We start from the raw sequence: 19,577 nt of genomic DNA, 5'->3' as shown, positions 1-19,577 counted from the left end.
GTCTATTGTTCTCTGGTGCTGTAAACCGACTTCAAGACCACGAGTAATGTGAGACTCGACTATCAGGATGCGGAAGCCCAAAGCATTCCCTACTCATCCTCCAGCACACCTAAAACTGATACCTTTCACTGTACATCTCGCACCTACCTCGGCCCTTCCTACTACTCATGTCCAGTAATCATTCATCAGTTGTTTGTAGCAGTAAGACGATCACCCCGAAAGATAGTCCCGAGAGCCTAATGTTGGACTTCACGAGAGCAGGTCATCACCAATACAGATGGCGTCCTGGAAGCTATTATCGAACTCTGTACGTCATATCGCCTACGGCATCCTTAGAGGGTTTACCTTGCCTGTAACGTCGACCTCCATATCATCATATTTGCATTCTCGACGACGTCAAAGCCTCTCGCAGGAGCAGTTCTATTTTCAGCCAATCGAGCTGAGAAGTGATGAGGTGCTGTATGGAGTTATTGGAGTGATAGGTGTGTGATTCGACCGTTCGAACATTCAATACCCCTGTGGTGAGGATTAACTCATGATGATTTGGGAGTTGAGATTCTTGGAAGAGCCGAGGTGAGTTTCGAGCCAGCCTTCCCCCTAAATGTCTCCAACATGGTGCCATCTGTAGTTTGTGAACACCGGAAGGAGTGTCAAGGACCGAGTTGCTCTACCCAGTAAATTATCTGCACAGCAATTGACCTTATCACGTCATGTGACAAGCCACGTGCTTTCATTAAGCAGCGTACAGCGCGGTCGCGGATGCCCAAATCAAAGCCTCGCTGGAACAACCATGACATGACTACGATACCTGAAGAAGCATTAAAATACACCCGTACATGCAAGCATTCATCCTCGTAGCAGAAATGTATTCATCGCAAGTTCATTAATCATTACACGACGACGACAACAACATCATGATCCTCAAAACAACTGAAATACGGAGATCCTAAAGCTAATACATGCAATAATTCTATAAGTAATCCGCAATCATATCGTCTATCGTCAAATAATATAAATAAAGATATGGATGGGAATGCCATGGGGATTGGGAATGCTTGATGATGAATAAAGTTATTGAGCGTATAAAACGATGAGATGACGGGGGTCGTATTCAAGCAACTTGAAGGAGGCGATGAGGAGTGCGAGGTGATTTGATGTGAATATCGAGCACGCGGCCCACCGATGTTACGAGTCACGATACCTCGCCACCCTCCCTCCTCCATCGAGGAATGGGGACTCTCAACCGCACAGCGACCTCTCCGTCCCTTGCCTCGTGTGGGTGTAGGGCGTCGTGTGTCTCCCGTCCACTCCCACTCCCAGCAGCCTCCTCATAACTCGGTAACCCCGCTAAACTCGAAAGTGGGGGAACACCTCCGATGAATCCTTGTGATGCGACGCGATAGTCTGGTGCTGCGTTCGTATTCGGGTCTCCATCCAGGAGGCCACTTGCGTTGCCTTCAACACTGGCACCCACACTCCCTTCGACGATACTCCCATCCCCATCTAAATCCTCTCCAGATCTCCCACCATGCGAATGCGACACCGAACCAACATCCGTAAACCCCCTCCCCCAAATGGCACTCTCGGCAATCTCAGCAGGAGGCATTTGTGGACTATGCGGAGAATGTGTTCCTGTGAAATAAGGAGTTTGGGCTCCGCTTGCGTTTCCGCCTATGCTGAACGTCGTGTGGCTTGAATGGCCATGTCCGTGTGCGGGGTATTCGAGTGGTTGAACCGGCGACACCAAATTCCCAAACGATCGTGAATGTCCTCCTGCACCACCGCCAGCCCCAGGAGAAACACTCGTCATCCCTAACCCATGCCCATGCCCATGCCCACCCATACCCACAAGACTTGAATAACTCCCTGATCCCCCGCTTAACCACCCACTATGCAGAGGTTTCATAGCAATTGCGAGGAGCGAGCCGCGGGTACGGGAGGCTGGTGGACTGTGTGTGTATATCTCTGGGTTTGATACTGGGGTTATGTGGGGTCTGTGTGGGTCTGCGGGAGAGAGGGAGATGGGTGCGTGCGCGTGTCTGTGTGTTTCGGGGACGGAGATGGGTACGGGCACGGCTGCGGGAGGCCCCATTGTCCCATGTGCATGTGCATGTCCCCAAACGCGATGCTCGGGACTAGGAGCGCGCGAAACGAGTCGACTGGGTACTTGGCTCGTAGGGTCTGAATTCGCGTGTGGCGATCGTGGACGACGAGATAGGAGTTCTGAATTGACCCAGTCGAGTACGCCATGCGGGAGCGTATGAGCGTGGTGCACATGCGGATGTGGGTGTGGGTGTGGGTGTGGAGGCGAGCTTGTACCCGAGCGCGGGGAAAAGGACGTGCTGAGGGCTTGTGTAGGAGGCGGAGCGGAGGATACGTATGGATTTGCAACGCGCATGGTAGATCCAGCAGGGAGGAAGGCATTGGCAACGCGATCCCGAACATGGGCTGTATAACTCGGTAACGTCTCACCTTCCTCCTCATCCCCTTCTTCCCCAAAGATCCCAGCGCCACCACCAACACTCTCCCCATCGCCTTGAACGTAATCACCCAAAACGACACGTCGGACCCATCTTCCACCGGCCCGAGCTTCTGAGAGCAATCGCCCATCGAGAATGGTTATTGGGAGACTACAGCGGAGTTCGGAGGTGTGTCCGTCGAGGTTTGACATGAGAATTGACCAGCGGATGCGGTGTGAGATGTGGATTGGGTCGAGGGCGTGGGAAGGGGGGAGGGTTGGTGGGAGGGTGATGGAGAGTGGGCAGATGAGGTCGCTGGTGTCCTGATCTGAAGCGGGGTCTGGGTGTTCGTCGTGTGAATGTGAGGAGGAGGGATAGTGGGGAGCGGAGGAGGAGCCTGCGGTTGGGTGAGGGTGGGAGTGGGAAGATGAGGAAGAGGATGTGCTAGGGACTTGACGGAGGGTGAGATCGGGTTCGGAACCAGGGGTGTGTGGTATACTGGAAGCCCCAGGGCCGATCGGCTGTCTTATGCCATACCAACTCTCGCTGACGAGCTTCAGTTTTCCATGGGAAACCTCGTGTCTTGAAGTAACGACGGTTCTGGTGAAGCTGCTCCCCCTTGAAGGAATCTTTACGATCTCATTCAAGTTTGTGAGAATGCTGAGCACGCGTACGCCTTTGGCGAGTGGGATAAATTTACAGAGGGCAGTGAGGGTATCACCTGCAGCCCAAGCACGATGAGGGAGTACGATGGTGTACATGAGTTTTTCGGGCCATGTATTCTCGATCTCGAGCGTCTGCTGATACTCGAGCGACTCTTGTGCAAAACTGCGTATTATGGTGACGGGGTGTGATGCGGTGAGGTTATGTAAGAGGCCAGGGCGGACTGCGGTTGCGCGAAGTTTGTAGGAAATGAAAGAGGAAGGGTTGGTGGCGGGGAGGTGTATTGAGGATGGGAGTGTTCCACCGAGTGCGAGGGAGAAAGGAAAGACATGTTTTCCTGCTTTGAGGGTATGCGAATGGCGTTTCTCGCCTTCGAGGAAGGACCAATCATATGTGCAGAGACTGAAACTCTGGCTTAGGGTGATTCTAGGGAACCGAGATGAGATAAGGAGATTGAGATGAAAGAAATGACGTACGGGTCGTTAAGAGAAGGTGGTACGCGAGTTTTACCACGAAATTGGAGATTGATCTCTTTGATGGAAGTCGCCTCTGAGAGAGTGAGGATGAGGTGACCAGAAAGCAAGGCAGGCTCTACGTCTACTGCTGTGCCTTTTAGTGCGAGGACATCAGAGTCGAGTACGATATCTATGTGAGACTTCTCGTGTAGTGGGTGATGTGATTTATCTTGGTGTAGCATGTCTTCGTGTACGCGACTGAGAGCAGCGTGAAGAGCTGCGCTGAGATGGTCATCTACAGGAGTAGAAGAAGGTAGGTGAGGTGAGGATGGGCGTGCTATAGTGAATGCCATTTGGGCGAAGAGATCCTTGTTAGGACGTCCCTGTGTATGATAACTTTTTAAAGGGTCGCCTTTAAGAATCAAACATCAAACTGACCTCCTGTATAAACAACCAAGGATCCAATGATGACCGGGCCAGTTTATAATCATTCTTATAATAAAACTTGACTTGAAATGCATCGTCCGAACCTTGCCGCAGCCGTTTCTGCTAAATCCTGATCCGGCTTTCCTCTTTCCCCATTCGGACATTCATATAACGGTCTTGACCAGGTATCGGAGTTCGGTCCAGTCAACCTAGTTATCTTTCTTTTTGTTCCCGTACAAGGTGCTCCGATACTAATTTTATATCCGTTGTCCTCCGTGATAGACCTCCGAGTCAATCACACATTCTGTCAGAGTCTAACCAACTCAATTATTCTACCAATTCCATCTTCCACGGCGCCAAGACTCCTCCTCCGTCAGATCCAAGATCTCCATACTACGTTCTAGCCCATCACCATTTCGAACTCTCTACCAAGTCCAGGCCCAGACACATTCACCACTCCAACTTGGCCACGTCCCATCTACTCCTTCTTGATTTCTATCTATCCGGTAACCCAAGTACCAAGGCCGTGCATATCTGCTATCTAATTCTCTAGCCCAACCACGGCGCTTTACTTTAACCAACGCCCGGCACCTAAATCTTCACCCAAATTTAGCCCACTCGCTTCCGATGTTTCTCCTTTGTATGCCAGCTCACCGTGATAAGGTATACCTACTCCTTCCAGTGACGCCATATCACCTCTAGATCCAGCTTAATTCCGTCCAACAACTTCACACGCCCCATTTACCATCATACTATCGTAACATCGTCCCTCTTCCTCCCTTCCTCCACTTTCTTCCGTTCTTTCCTTTGCACTAGTTCGTAGTCAACTCACCGGATCATATAGCCCTTTTTATATCTCTTTTTACACACTGTAACGACCCTGGGGTGGGTTCTTGAGGCTATGCAAAATCCCGATCGTGTTCTCTATCTTGCGTGCAAGAACGGCGCCATTGCGAGCACCACGCCCGATATTCTCGCGCATTGTCGGCTCTATTTAGTATATCAAGTACTTTCCGGCTTGCGTGTGGCCCACCCCTCGCCCTCATTCATTCAGGGTTGCTCAGGACATGCACGACTACCGTCCACGGCTCATCTCACGCTTCATGTATGCCAATCTCACGCATCATCTTACTTCTGACGTACATCCGCCTTCTTTTTAAAAAGCCCACAGACAGACTCATCCCGCCGGGCGCCCGACTTCGGCTCCCCGGATTCATTTACATGGGGTTCGAGTGATCGACGCTCGAGAAGATACTGTCCTCTTTCCATGTATCGCATATGTTAAATAGTCAGTATCCACTCGAGCGTCGGTGCTACCGAAGTTTCATGGTATGTATGAAACACTGATTTTACTTTTATGTGAGTGCTATCCTCTTTCCAATCACGAAAAAGACAGACACTGACAGTTCGTAAACTCGACAGGATCACTACGGGTATGCATCTGATCACGGTCCGATACTGCGTCCCGCACATGGTGTCGAATGCTTCACCATGTGCGTGATGCATCACTCGGCTTGTAACCCGCCGGGGTAAATCGATACTGCACAAGATTTTTGCACGGTCTCGGACTAACGCGGACTTATTTTCGGACACTCCTCGGATATGAGAATGCGTCATCGGGAGAAACCGGCGACCATTTTTTCATGTGTTGTTCGGAAAGGTATGCATACTGCTAGCTTGCTCTGGACGCCGTGGACTCGTGCGCTGGGATCGGTTGTTATCGGGTTTTTATGCGCGTCTCATCATGCTCAGCTGACATGGGTGCGTGTAGATGTTTGTTGTGAATCATGGTTGCGCTTACCATGACGCGGACGAACTAGCGATCATTTAATAGTTATGCCATACGTATATCTATTCGTTGTGTTTGAACGAAACTTCTCGAGCTGCCGCAACAAACAAATTTATGTATGGTGATACCTTCTGTGTCGAGGTCTAAGCTTGTTAAAAGATGTAATCAAAGTCCTCAAGTTCAGAATCTGTGCGGCACCAGTCACATCAGACTACAACATCGTCCTGGTGCAAAGCAAATTCGATGCACATGAACTTCATGTGCATCGAATTCACTTCCAGACGTTGAACATCACCGAACGTGTAGGGACGCTCGACTGCCCCAGCCGTTCAGTAGATGAAGGAACTTGCATTGCATGATGGAATGGTGTAAGAGCGACCACGCGTCCGGGATCCAACTGGAGAAGTGTCTAGAAGTGTTTGGTACCTCCTCAGATCATACCTATCATACCTATTTTTACATCCGGTGTCCCACTAGTACTGATCAACTGATCCTGTGTCCTCAATCACACATTCTGTCAGATTCTGTCAGAACTCTAACAGGTGCCAAGACTTGATCACATCCTCCATTTCTAAGATCTCGATATCATCAATCGCAACATATCCATTCCATTACACTGATACCCCTCGAATTCTTATACCCTAGAACTTTCCGCCACTTCGATACAAGTCCAGGCCCAAACCTGTTCACCACTCAAAGTCAGCCACGTCCCATATCCGGTATTGAAAGTATCCCGAGGCCGTGCATATCTGTTATCTAGCATCCATTCCCGGCGCCTATACCTTGATTCTCGAAGCAAAATCAACGCGCTCAATTCCGAAGTTTCTCCTTTGTATGCCAGCACACCGCCCAGGCAAACTCCGTCCAAATTCACACGCCCCATTTACCATGATAAGATCGCCACTTCCAGCCACTTCCTCTCTTAACCTTCTCCTCTTCCTTTCGTTCTTTCCACTCGCCAGATCATACAACCATTTTGATATCTCTTTCAAGTTTCCACACCGTAATAACCGTTGCGGTTTTTTTTATGCTATGCAAAATCCAGATCGTGGTTTTCTCTTATCGGTATTGCGTACAAGAATTGCGTATTCGGGGACGACTGACACGACCGACATTAATATTCTCGCACGCAATGTCGATATTTGGCACATCAAGTTGGCGCGCTGATGGTAACGTCTGGTTTTCGTTTCGCCCACGCGAACGAGACGTGTACCTTCGCCGTCGTTCGCTCTAATCGCTTGAGAGAGAGTCGATGATATACATGATCGTAGCAGATCATATGCTTCATGTATGCCAATCTCACGCATTTATGCATTATCTTATTTCTGATGCATATCAGCGATCGTTTTTAAAGCCTACAGAAGACTCATGTGGCTGGATGTCCGACTTCTGCCAGTTCTCACCCGGATTGGTTCAGATTTCAGATGGGTATCGAGCGCTCGACGCTCAAGAGGATGCTGGCCACTCTGAGATCACACAATGTGTTCAGCGTCCAGGATCCATTCAGCATCGATGTCACTGAAATCCCTCATGCCATGGTTACCAAACGCACTAGTTTTAATTTTACGCAAACCATCCTCATTCCAGACATGACCCCAAAGCCACTGATGAATCATAAACTCGACAGGATCACTTCGAGCAGCGGGAGGTATACATCTGATATAGTTCGATGCTGTATCGCGCGCATGATGCAGCATCTAATGCTACATCATCCGCAGGATACACCACTCAGACCTCAGGGTTTGTATAATTCACCTGGTGCTTGCTTCATTTGACGCTATGCAAGGTTTAGGTATGTGTTTGCGTTTTCGCTCGCGCTGTTTCGGACTAATGCGGGATTCTTGTTTTTGGAGGTTGCTCGGACATTGGACAGATCAGGCTGCGTCATCGGGAGGAACCGGCGAGTGATGTTTCCTACATCATTTCGTGCGCGGTTGCATGTTCGGGATGACACGGGAAAAATCTCATGCTCGCCGTGGACTAGCTGTGTGGTGAGATCGGTTGTCATAGGGTTTTAACGACGCGCGGCGGACGTGGTGGAAGTGTGGATGTTGGTTGTAAATAACGGTTGCACTTACCACGACGAGCGAGCGATCGTTTCATGGTTTATATCGATCTCTTTGTACAAGACTTGCTGCGCTGAGAGGTCAAATATATGTACGGTAATAGCATATACGTCTGGAATCCTTCCTTGTCGAGGTCTGTGCATGTCACATGAGTGTCGGAAATAAGAACCTTGTTAGAAGATGCAGATAATATACAGTGGAATCTAGTGGCAAAGAAACAAGATAAACGTCTGTGTCGTGATCGAAGCGTATGTTTATCATAAGAAAAAACTGATCACGGTTCTAATGTTCAGAATCTGTGGCACCAGTGGTATCGGACATGAGACCACACAGTTAGGAGTCGTCGACTTTTTATTTTTCCTTGTGAAATATGTTCCAGCTTATTTGTGATCTATCAACCTTTCCTTTCCATTTCTTCCTATTCCCGTTCATTGTCTCGTGCAACTTTTTCTTGCTTAGTATCATCAACGGGCGGTATAAGTGGGAGCAGGAGCAGGCGCCTGGCACAGTTGAAGATGGCTCGTGGCATAGATGTACCAGCACCAGTTAAAGGAGCTAGACCTGCGCCATGAAAGAGTCTCTTGAACAATCCCGGGCGCTGCTGGAGTAGTAAGGAAGGAGGCTGAGGCTGAGGATGATGGAATGAATGCATATGATTGCAGTCCACCCAGTGGCAATGCCCGAATATGACGATAGATCGTCGATCCGAGGTCCGTGAGAGGTGGACCATGGCTGCTACCAGCTGCGCAGACGATGGTGCCAGCGGGGTTGATGGAGAGAGTGTGGATCACACGACAGCTACTGCCACGCAAAACATCGTGTGGCCTGACCCGCTGCCAGGTCGATGTATCCCATTCCTGTATGCTGGAATTGTGGTCAGAGCCTGGCGTGAGAAGCCGTGTGCCATCGGGCGTCCAGTAGAGTGTCGAGTTCGCTGGTCTTCCGCGTGAGCCTCGAAGGTTGCGATACAGTCTCTCGTGGTTGGATTCCAATTTTTCACCTTCATGTAGGTTGCGATTACAATCAATCCCCCAGATGGCGAATATCGAATGCAGCAAACGCCGGAATTATCACAGTCGATTGGGTTTCCTTGCAGTTGTCATGTTTCCGTGCTCCACAGCTTCAAGTTCGTTGCTGTGTCCTGTCTGTATCCCGATCCAGAAGCCAGGACCGTGCCGTCTGGAGAGAAGCCCAGGAAAGTGAGATGAATCAAGTGGGCTTTGATGGATTCGATGACAGATCCTTCGTTCCAGACCATGAGCTCTTCCGTTTCATCACCGCTTGCTATCAGTTGCCCGTTTCGTGATACCGTCACTGCCCGTACGCTGCCATGATGCCCATTTTCTTCAACACCACGTTGTCCTCCAAGTCCTACACATGAAGCAGCCCGTCCCTCGACCCCGTTACCATATGATGCCCGTCAGGAAAGACGGCGACCGCTTTTACTACGGATTCTTCATGTTGGAACACCCGAACGGCCGTTTCGAATGACACGACGCTAAAAAGTATGCGCAGAGCTGCTTTTGTCGCTATTTGATGCAGCTCGATAAAATGATGAGGTATGTTTGTTGCAAAGACTATGGATGCCTTGGTGTTGGAGTAGCAGACCCCTATCAGCCACACTTTGTCAGCGTCAGCATCCTTGATGGCTCCTGATGTGCATCAATGTTGCCCATTGTGAACTAGATGATTGGGCGCTCGCCTTATTTGTCGACAGATGTGCTATTGGAGATCATAGTCGGCATGTACAACTTGAGGTTCCAAGGCGACTCGTGAAATACAGAAATGACTGACCTGCATGACATGAATCAGAAGGTTACAATGAGAGTGATAACAGTATTATATCTGAGTAACACTTTACGCTGATACAGATCATTAATCGAGATTGATCGCTTGGCCAAACCTAGCGTACAACGTAACTTTCAGATCTTTCATATCCGGTTCTTTTCAAGTCGTTTCATCGCTTGGAGTTGAGGCAGTGAAGGAAAGATTTGCCGATCTTATATCTGATGTGTAGCCAACAAAACTGGTCCATGGCCTTGTGAGAGCATGATTTCCAGACGCACAGTACATGTTCGTCCTCGTCAGTAACTTAGCTCAAGCTCTGTAGAGAGGTCATCCAACGCTTCCTTCTCTTGCTGGAAGATACCGTGAAACCGGGTAGAACAAGTGTCTGGCTTGCTAACACACCTTGAGTTCTTCTAGTCGTTCCTCTATGCTCCTGAGACGAGTATTGAGTTTGGAGAAGGTGCTAATACGTTGCTGATCCTCTAAGAGCACTCAATGAACTTGACACCCCAAGTAACCTCAGCACCGTCGTCGTTCTCCTCTTCTTGTCCAAGCTTAAAATGCATTTCTTCAGCGATTCTCGTTTCATGTTTAAATGTCAAAGAGATGCCATTTGCATGTTCATATTGGTGGAAGCAGACGAGCGCGCAGTCAGTGGCAGCCCGGGAAATTGATCTGCCACCACCGATGTCACGGTGACGTGACAGCCTTGCTGTCTCACGGTCGTTTTGATAGACTCTTCTGCTGGCCGGAACGCGAGCTAGACCAGACTTGTTATTTCAGCTAAACAATGTCTTCCCTCGAGGCAATTGTTCTGCCGGACCCGGCGATCGTTGGAGGCAGCAAAGACATCACTTGTCGCTGCAACTCAAACCCTTGAACTCTGCAGGCATGTCCGGGCTCGAGGCATACTAACTGACTCTCTGAGAGACTCGTGGACCTGGACTTACAAAGTGCGTGGCATTCGTTGAGTCTTACTGTTCTGAAAGCTAACCAACAGATAGCAAGTATTACTGCTCGCGCTGAAGGTTCCCTCATTATAGGAGTAAGTTCAGCAGTAGATGGATATTGAGGACAAGCTCGTGCCTAAGGGAGCTGCCGTTTCGCGACATCTCGCCCTCTCAGAAGGAGGAAAATCAGTGGCGTGGATGCTATCAGAGATGACGAAGATGGATGGCGAGTTGGGTCCGAATGCTGATTGGAGATATGGCAAATTGTCAGGGGCAGTCTACCGTGCGTCTGTCACTTTGATACACAGTCATTCAGTATCTCACCCTTCTAAACAGACGGGGGAGATGATATGTCAAGAGCGATTGCCACTGCTTTCGAGCGTTACACAGTTTCCAACTAGTTGCATCCGGACGTCTTCCCTGCTATCCGCAAGATGGAAGCTGAGATCGTCTCAATGTGCGGATGTACAACAACCCGGATGGAGCTGGTACCATGACCTCGGGCGGTACTGAGTTTACGATTCCTGGTTTCGTTATTATCGCGCCTGACCTTCCGTGCGCGCTTAGACCTGGTGCCTTGATTGCAGGAACCTGGGCAGCGATTCTTAGTTGTCGTCTTAACCCCTGCCGCGAAATCGTTTCCTGCGCGCGTACGATTACCAACACCATTACGAAGTTCATTCCAGAATTGTACGTACTTCGCCCGCTTCCGTCGCATTCGTGTCCAAATGTCCCGATGTGAATGTCCATGAGGTTGGGGGCGCAATGTTTAAGAAAGGCTGGCATCTCAATGCGCTGAGCGGACCGGCTGCGGTGCAGTAGTTTATTTTCCGCAGCCATGGGAACTGATTCATCCGCTTACCCGAAAGCACCTTACGCTCCCGCTTGTTGATGCGTTCATCGCGGATCTCAAGGACTCTGCCAGACGCCAAGTCGACTTCGTCTGGCAAGGGGACGATGGTTATGTTTTACGGTACGATTCGCTTAGTGTGTGGTCGAGTTCTAGGCCTAAAATATTGCTATGGGCTATGAAATTATGTGCGACAATCATGTCCACAAGCTCACGTCTGTTGTTTGGCTCTGGAGTCCGAGTTGCCTATTTACGGCACTACACTAGCCCCACTCAATAACATTTTATTTCGCCCATTTTATTTCCTGCAAGCAATATACATCTCATTTACGAGTGACAGCCAGTGTGAACGGAACAGAAATATAGGAAATTGTAAGCATTTTATTCTCGGTAGTTTTGTAAAGCATGCTGATTGGAATGTGCCGACGCGGCACACGTATCGCAGAGACGTGAATGCACTGGCAAGTCCACTATTGGTTAGGGTACGGGAGAAAACTCGATACTTATTAGCAGCATGTTAATTAGCGTGTTGTTAGCCAGCTCTAATAAGAGGCTAATGATCCATAGCAAAAATCGGCATGGACAATCGTACTACTCGGGGCTATGCCCTGGGTTTTGGACTCCCTTGGCCGCAGAAGACGCACTTACTATTCCTGCAATCCGAAAGCAGACACGTTGGCTCACGTTGAACGGAAATTTCTCATCTTGCTTGCAGTCCGTGCCCGGTCCACCGTGCTTGATGATACAATACGTAGTTCACCATCAAATTACTCGATATGAACCCAGGGGTGACCCCGAGTTCTGACATCTCTCGCTGCCATCACCTAGGCCTAGTAACTATTCTGCCAAATTGATTGATAGACCCCACGACTGCTCTGCCGAATGTGCCAGCAGCACTATTTGCAGGACATAAAAGTAAGCTGTCTTCATATCATGTCCCCCAGCTCCCAGCCCCCACCCTCAGAGTTATTATTCCCCCTTGGCAGATCTCATATCACCTCGCACAGACAATGCGTTTCTCCTTCCTCGCCGTTGTTGCTGTTTTGACAGCATCTATGTCTGTCAGTGCATGCACTTACGAATATTACGCTTGCACCAGCAATGCAGATTGCTGTGGTACCATGGTTTGCATAATTGATGTGAGTATGAGTACTTGGCTTCACATCCAGAATCTAACCCCATGACTCGCAACGCTGATAGGAGTTCGGCGGATACTGCGATTTTCAAGACCCGACTCCTTAAGCCTGAGTAACACGTCGCGATGTGAGTCCTGTTTCTGCTTTCGCTTTGCCAGTGGTCTTGAAGCTGATGATACAATAGGTAGTTAATCATCAAATTAATTAATATGACCAACTTGTTTCAAGGCATGGCTCAAGATTTATGATTTGTTCACACCCTGTTAGCTGAGGACCGAGTACAACACGCTTCATAATCCGCCTGAGTTTGGTATTCATTAGACCCTCCCGAATGCCCTTCGTGACAGACACCTTGAATGGTGCTGATAAGCGTTGATGGGTTGAACGAACGAAAGTTTGTCGAGCCAAATCAAGTACTGCTGATCACGTCGCCAACTTCTGAATGTACATATTTCTCAAGTTAAGGGGTGGAGTGCAGACGGAGCAATTGCGCAAGCACACAACTACTGGCACAACCAAGGGCCTGGGTTTTCATGAGTACAGCTCGCGCGTTGTCATCTCATTGAAAGTTGGCGGTGAATACCGTCATGTCCCTGCAGCAAGTACGGTGTATACCTTTAAGAACTCACGGCAGAGTGAGTATCTTTCGATCCTCGCAAAGGAGTTTGTTTGCTCATGCCCAATGTGGTGATGAGATACTCCGCGAGATCGCTGGAAAGACACCCAGTGCGCAGGACACACTGAGCGGTATTCAGGGGATGTGCCTCGACCCTATTAGAGTCATATGAGTTGTTATTATGGGCGATAAAATGGTTATCAGTGATACAGGGAAAAGGACAACAGAGAACATGTTCGGTTTCTTAATACGAAGGAACAACTATTTTCCTTCGAAAGTTGGTCTGGCTAGGGGACACTACTTCGGTTTCGTGTCCGTCGAATACGTCTGGAAACGAACTCGACGCACATGAACATCACCGAGTGTGTAGATGATGGGATGGGGTTAGAGTGAACACGCGTTTGGGGTCGGTCAACTGAGTCTGGGGAAGTGTCTGGAAGTCTTCGATGCCCCCTTCAAGTTCGTTGTTGTGTCCTGTCTGGAGAAAAGTCCAGGGAAGTGAGATAAACCAAGTAGGTTTTGATGGGAAAGATATTTCTTCGTTCCAGACCATGAGCGCTCCCTCTGCATCACGGCTTGCTATCAGTTGCTCGTCTCGTGATACCGTTACTGCCTGTATACTGCCATGATGTCCCTCCATTTTCTTCAATACCACGATGTCCTCCAAGTCCCACAAATGAAACAGCCCGTCCCTCGGCCCGTCACCATATGATGCCCATCGGGGCAGACGGCGACTGCTGCTACTGCGGATTCTTCATCATTTTGAAACGCGCGAACGGGCGTTTCCAATGACACGATGCCAAAAAGCATGCGCTTACGGGTCGGAGCTACTTTTTTCGCCATTTGATGCAGCTCGGTAAAATTATGAGGTGTGTTTGTTGCAGAGACTCTGGATGTCTTGGTTCTAGGTGCGTTCCCCTTTCAGGCGACGGAACCACAGCTTTGTCAGCGTCAGCAAATTTATCCTGTGCCAGTTGTAGAGCCCTATGCGTCTGTGAGCCTTGATGGCTCCTGACGCTATGCCGCAACCGATGGGTAATACTCGTCGATTGCCATTCGTGTATGTGCTTCGAGGACGCCCACGGCACTTGGAATAGCCCGTGTTATTATTCATGGACAATGCCAGCTCAGGTGAGTGGTGCGTTTTTGTACACATTCCTGCGGTGCCAACTACCGACCAGAGTCGAGGGGAGCATTCGACGCCAAGCTGGACGATGGCTCAGGCTCAAGGATGACATAAATATGAATTCTGTCTTATAGACCTAGATTCCTTGGTACGGATCATCAGTATCGGGCATGAATGTTGCCCAGATTAGGCGCTCGCCTTACCTGTCGATAGCTGGGCTATTGGAGATCATAGTCGGCACGTACAGCCAGAAGTTCCTAGGTGACTCATGAAATATAGATATGACTGACCTGCATGAAATGAATCAGAAGATTACGAGTGATAACAGTATTATATCTGAGTAACACTTTACGCTGATACAGATCATTCATCGAGATTGATCGCGCGGCCAAACCTAGCATACAACGTAACTTTCAGCTCCTTCATCTCCTTTTCGCATTGTTCTGCATTTGCTGATAGGTCTGAAAGTTGAGCGGATATAACCGCCTGGTCCTTTTCAAGTCGTTTCATCGCTCGGGGTTGAGGCAAGGTGAAGGAAAGATTCGCCGATCTTATATCTGATGTATGGCCAAAAAAAGTCAGTCATTGTCCTTGTTAGAGCATAATCTTCAGACGCACAGTACATGTTCGTCCTCATCAGTAAGCTCAAGCTCTGTAGAGAGGTCATCCAACGCTTCCTTCTCTTGCTAGAAGATACCATGAGACCGGGTAGAACAAGTGTCTGGCTTGCTAACACACCTTAAGTTCCTCCAGTCGTTCCTCTATGCTCCTGAGACGAGTATTGAGTTTGGAGAAGGTGCTGATACGTTGCTGATCCTCTAAGAGCACTCGATGAACTTGGCACCCTGATTGTCAAAGATTCGGAACGCACCCCAAGTAACCTCAGCACCGTCGTCATTTCTCCTCTTCTTCTGCAAGCTTAAATGCATTCATTCAGTGATCCTCATCTCATGATTGAAGGTCGAAGAGGTACCATCCGCATGTTGTTCATGTTGGTTGTGGAAGCAGATCAGCGGCAGCCCGGGAAATTGATCTGCCGGCGGCAGGCACCCTGGACTGATGTGATGTGACAGCCTTGCTGTCCAACTCCAACAGTCAACGTTTCAACTCACGGTCGTGTTGACAGACTCTTCTGCTGCAGAACGCTCGCTTGACCACGCTCATCGATTTCGGCTAAACGATGCCTTGCCTCAATGTTGTTCTGCTACACTCGGCGATCGTTAGGGATTTCTTGCGAACCAAGACACCTTACGAGGCAGCAAAGACAGCACTTTTCTTCTATATCGCTGCAACTCAAACCCTTAAACTCTGCAGGCATGTCTGGGCTCGAGGCGTCACTGACTCTCTCAGAGACTCGTGGACCTGGACTTACAAAGTGCGTGGCATTCGTTGAGTCTTACTGCTCTGAAAGCTAACCAGCAGACAGCAAGTACTACTGCTTGCGCTGAAGGTACCCTCATTACAGAAGGAAGTTCAGCTGCAGATGGACAAGGCAAGACTGGATATTGAGGACAAGCTCGTGCCTAAGGGAGCTACCGTTTCGCGACATCTTGCCCTCCCAGAGGAGGGAAAGTCACTGGAGTGGATACTATCAGAGATGACGAAGATGGATGGCGAGTTAGGGTCCGAATGCTGATTGGAGACATGGAAAATTGTCAGGGGCAGTCTATCGTGCGTCCGCCACCTTAATATACCCCGTCATTCAGTATCTCACCCTTCTAAACAGACGGGGGAGAGGATATGTCAAGAGTGATTGTCGCTGCTTTCGAGCGTTACACAGTTTCAAATCCGTTGCATCCGGACATCTTCCCTGCTATCCGCAAGATGGAAGCTGAGATTGTCTCAATGTGCCTACGGATGTACAACAACCCGGATGGAGCTGGTACCATGACCTCGGGCGGTACTGAGTCTATCGTTATGGCTGTCAAAACTTACAGAGACTGGGCACGCGAGGCGAAGGGTATCACAGAACCTGAGATGTGGGTATTGAGGCCCCTATGATGCGAACTACGGTGCTGATACCCATATTACAGGATTGTTCCGGTAACCGCCCACGCCGCATTTGACAAGGGCGCAGCATACATGAAAGTAAAAGTTCACTTGGTTCCAGTAGACCCAGTGACACGAAAGGTAAACATGAAACGCGTCCGTAGAGCTATGTGAGTGTCCTTTCCTATGCCAATAATGTGTTGCTCAGATGGCTTCCAATAGAAACCGGAACACAATCCTTGTAAGCACATCCTTTGTCATAGCCGCAAGACTTGACACTGTTGTCCAGCTTGTAGGATCAGCCGTCAATTTTCCGGATGGAAATCAAGACGATATTGTTGCTTTGGGCGAACTCGCTGCAAAGCATAACATTGGTCTGCATGTTGACTGTTGCCTTGGGTCTTTCATTGTGCCATTCCTGGAGAAAGCGGGCCTTTCTGATGGCGAACATGGAGGCGTAAAGTATAAACTCACCCCATTCGACTTCAGAGTCCGCGGAGTTACTAGCATCAGTTGTGATACTCATAAGGTACGTTTCCGTCATTCAATCCATTTATGTGATTTGAGGAAGATGTTTCCTTCGCGTAACAGTATGGATTTGCGCCCAAGGTATGAGCACGCCGTAAGTGATTAACCATTCTTACTGGATCTTATAGGGGTCTTCTGTAATCATGTATCGCGACGCTGCGTTACGGCGTCATCAATACTATATCACGCCTGACTGGACAGGTTCGTAAAACCCTGGAAAGCGTTTCTGCCAACTTCAAGTTCTTTACAGGTGGCGTCTATGCTAGCCCGAGTTTGTCAGGCTCCCGGTATGTCGATTCCTAATTCCGTTGTTTTTGCGCCTGACCTTCCGTGCGCACTTAGACCTGGTGCCTTGATTGCAGGAACCTGGGCAGCGATGCAGTACATGGGAACGGAGTACGTATCTTTGTTTTTCCCTCACTCTGTTCTTATGATCCCCAAACCCATTTCTTAGCGGTTATCTCAAGTCCTGCCGCGAAATCGTTTCCTGCGCACGTACGATTGCCAACACCATTACGAATTCTATTCCAGAATTATACGTACTCGGCTCTCCGCCCGCTTCCGTCGTCGCATTTGGTTCCAAATCTCCTGAGGTGAATGTCCATGAGGTTGGAGACGCAATGTCTAAGAAAGGCTGGCATCTCAATGCGCTGAACGGACCGGCTGCGGTACATATCGCATGCACAGTAGGTTTTCTTACTTTATTTTCCGCAGCCATGGGGACTGATTCATTCGCTCACCCGAAAGCGCCTCACACTCCCGCTTGTTGATACGTTCATCGCGGATCTCAAGGACTCTGTGCAAGAAGCCAAGTCGACACCGTCTGGCAAGGGGACGATGGTTATGCTCTACGGTACGATTCATTCTATTTGTGGTCGAGTTCTAGGCCTAAGTACACCATTGCTATGGGCTGTGAAATCATGTGCGACAATCATGTCCACAAACTCATGTCTGCTATTTTGTCCCATTTTTTACTTTTCCCACCTTTGACGGCTATGATGGACATACGATTGACTCTGCTGTTCTTTTTCAGGACTTGGAAAATCTAGCGCCGTTGGCTCAGATATGGTCAGCGAACTTGCTACGATGTTCTTGGATACGTTGTACAAGGCTTGATGCAGTACTCTCGGTTTGCTGTGACATGGAGCACTCTTGTACACGTGGTTTGCATCTTTAGCATCTCGGAAGGATGTATTGTAATTAATCCTCTCGGCTAGCATGCTTCATCCAATGGCGCAACATGCATAATGCAATTCCGATGTGAAAGCATCCGATAGTGTTAAGCCCACCGAGAGAAGACCTTGTTTCCCTCGTTTATTCGGAGTTAATCAAACCGCAATTGTGGTCGATTGCAGGCTAAAGCCTAAGTCGAGACCTGCCGCATGCTACAGCATGCTACTCTGGTCGGAAGGCCAGGGCATCTGGGAATCCGAATTTGCCGGTCCCAGACTTTCTGATATATTGTACTGACAATACACTCCATGCATTAGACTAGGGGTTCCAAGGACAGGGAGTCCTCTCGGCCCTTTCCGATGTCCTCCCGTACATCGCATACAATAGCCCCACTCGATTTGCATTTTATTTCGCCCATTTTATTCCGTGCCAGCAATATACATTGGAACAGAAAGACAGGCAATGGTAAGTATCTTATTCTAGGTCTACAGTTTTGTCAAGCGTGCTGAGATTGGAATGTGCCGATGTGGCACACGCATCGCAGAGGCGTGAATTCACTGGCAAGTCCTCTACTTGTGCCGCACTGCGTCACGGCTCGCAGTGGACTCCGGCCTCTGTTCTAGTCTCTTCTTCGTAGATCTCCTCGAAAAATGTATCTCGAGCGCCTCCGAGATGTCATAGACGTGCCATGACGTATGCAAAGTCATGCAGTTGCGAGTGTGTCGCCAGGTGTCACCGCGCTTGTATTGTTGAAAGTCCGCGACGACGAGTTTAATGATATATCCAGCAGGTTCCAACATATTTAATCAGTTGCTGGTTCCAGTTGGTTCCAGTTGGTTCCACACATCAATATACGCAGTGGGGCTAAATATTCCCTCACCACTTAGGCTGTATTTGTTTATCCGTCCCACCCCTTACTATACTCTCGCTGCCATCCCTATTCTGCCTAACTGGTTGATGCGGTAGAACCCCCGTCATCTGCCAGTAGCACTATTTTAGGACATAAAAGTAAGCTGTCTTCCTACCGTGTCCCCCACCCTCAGAGTTATTATTCCCCCTTGGCAGATCTCGCACAGACAATGCGTTTCTCCTTCCTCGCCGTTATCACTGGTTTGACAGCATCTATGTCCGTCAGTGCATGCACCTACCAATACGCGCCTTGCACCGTCGACTCAGATTGTTGCAGTATCATGATTTGTGAAATTGATGTGAGTATGAGTACTTGGCTTTGCATGCAGGATCCAACCCCGTGACTCGCAACGCTGATAGGAGTTCGGTGGATTCTGCGATTTTAAACCCGAGCCCTCTAAAGCCTGAGTGACACGTCACTACATGAGTCGTGATTCTGCTTTCGCTTTGCCAGTGGTCTCAAAGTTGATTGTCAAATTGATCAATATGGCCAACTTGTCTCAAGACATAGTTCAAGATTTATGATTTGTTCACGCCCTGTTAGCTGAAGACCAAGTAATCAACACGCTTCATAATCCGCCTGAGTTCGGAATTCCTTGGACCCTCCTGACCGCCCCGTCGTGACAGACAACTTGAATGGTACTAATAAATGTT

General features: G+C 49.1%; 5 protein-coding genes across 5 annotated transcripts; 3 read left to right on the top strand and 2 right to left on the bottom strand.

The window, feature by feature from the left end:
• Positions 1–805: 805 nt before the first annotated feature.
• Positions 806–4,032, bottom strand: EDB91DRAFT_1168591 (uncharacterized protein). The gene is made up of 2 exons (XM_041320110.1): positions 3,599–4,032; positions 806–3,548 (listed from the first exon to the last, which is right to left on the bottom strand). The coding sequence occupies exons 1-2, from the start codon at positions 3,928–3,930 to the stop codon at positions 1,193–1,195; spliced, it is 2,688 nt and encodes an 895-aa protein (XP_041170910.1). The 5' UTR covers positions 3,931–4,032; the 3' UTR covers positions 806–1,192.
• Positions 4,033–6,475: 2,443 nt separating this feature from the next.
• Positions 6,476–7,088, top strand: EDB91DRAFT_92934 (uncharacterized protein). The gene has a single exon (XM_041328797.1). It carries the CDS (start codon positions 6,627–6,629, stop codon positions 6,957–6,959), a length of 333 nt encoding a protein of 110 aa, XP_041170909.1. The 5' UTR covers positions 6,476–6,626; the 3' UTR covers positions 6,960–7,088.
• A 5,368-nt stretch (positions 7,089–12,456) lies between these two features.
• EDB91DRAFT_1087142 (uncharacterized protein) lies at positions 12,457–13,360 on the top strand (the record flags this gene model as incomplete). Its single annotated transcript, XM_041316170.1, has 3 exons — positions 12,457–12,585; positions 13,043–13,217; positions 13,278–13,360. 3 exons carry the CDS (start codon positions 12,457–12,459, stop codon positions 13,358–13,360), a joined length of 387 nt encoding a protein of 128 aa, XP_041170908.1.
• Positions 13,361–14,262: 902 nt separating this feature from the next.
• On the bottom strand, positions 14,263–15,418 carry EDB91DRAFT_1168569 (uncharacterized protein). The gene is made up of 5 exons (XM_041320109.1): positions 15,196–15,418; positions 15,063–15,142; positions 14,943–15,010; positions 14,677–14,874; positions 14,263–14,614 (listed from the first exon to the last, which is right to left on the bottom strand). Exons 1-4 carry the CDS (start codon positions 15,251–15,253, stop codon positions 14,688–14,690), a joined length of 393 nt encoding a protein of 130 aa, XP_041170907.1. The 5' UTR covers positions 15,254–15,418; the 3' UTR covers positions 14,263–14,614; positions 14,677–14,687.
• An 86-nt stretch (positions 15,419–15,504) lies between these two features.
• On the top strand, positions 15,505–17,957 carry EDB91DRAFT_1087141 (PLP-dependent transferase; the record flags this gene model as incomplete). Its single annotated transcript, XM_041316169.1, is given in 14 exon segments — positions 15,505–15,699; positions 15,775–15,947; positions 15,967–15,995; positions 16,051–16,303; positions 16,358–16,483; positions 16,536–16,554; positions 16,603–16,842; positions 16,905–16,922; positions 16,970–17,042; positions 17,092–17,128; positions 17,184–17,237; positions 17,296–17,527; positions 17,556–17,694; positions 17,875–17,957. 14 exon segments carry the CDS (start codon positions 15,505–15,507, stop codon positions 17,955–17,957), a joined length of 1,671 nt encoding a protein of 556 aa, XP_041170906.1.
• Positions 17,958–19,577: the final 1,620 nt, after the last annotated feature.

Source organism: Suillus paluster (assembly GCF_016628075.1).
Source record: "Suillus paluster strain FC165 chromosome Unknown EDB91scaffold_117, whole genome shotgun sequence".
In the NCBI taxonomy this organism is placed as follows: domain Eukaryota; kingdom Fungi; phylum Basidiomycota; class Agaricomycetes; order Boletales; family Suillaceae; genus Suillus; species Suillus paluster.
Note: the sequence above shows the minus strand (reverse complement) of the source record. Positions and strands in the feature narration are given on the sequence as shown.

Excerpts from the sequence above, each read along its gene's own strand:
- EDB91DRAFT_1168591 (XM_041320110.1), bottom strand. The coding sequence starts at position 3,930 with ATGGCATTCACTATAGCACGCCCATCCTCACCTCACCTACCTTCTTCT. Across the intron at positions 3,549-3,598 it reads CCACCTTCTCTTAACGACCC|AATCACCCTAAGCCAGAGTT; the intron begins GTACGTCATTTC and ends TCGGTTCCCTAG.
- EDB91DRAFT_92934 (XM_041328797.1), top strand. The coding sequence starts at position 6,627 with ATGCCAGCACACCGCCCAGGCAAACTCCGTCCAAATTCACACGCCCCA.
- EDB91DRAFT_1168569 (XM_041320109.1), bottom strand. The coding sequence starts at position 15,253 with ATGCATTTAAGCTTGCAGAAGAAGAGGAGAAATGACGACGGTGCTGAG. Across the intron at positions 15,143-15,195 it reads CGGTGCTGAGGTTACTTGGG|AGGATCAGCAACGTATCAGC; the intron begins GTGCGTTCCGAA and ends GAGTGCTCTTAG. Across the intron at positions 15,011-15,062 it reads AACGACTGGAGGAACTTAAG|CAAGAGAAGGAAGCGTTGGA; the intron begins GTGTGTTAGCAA and ends GGTATCTTCTAG.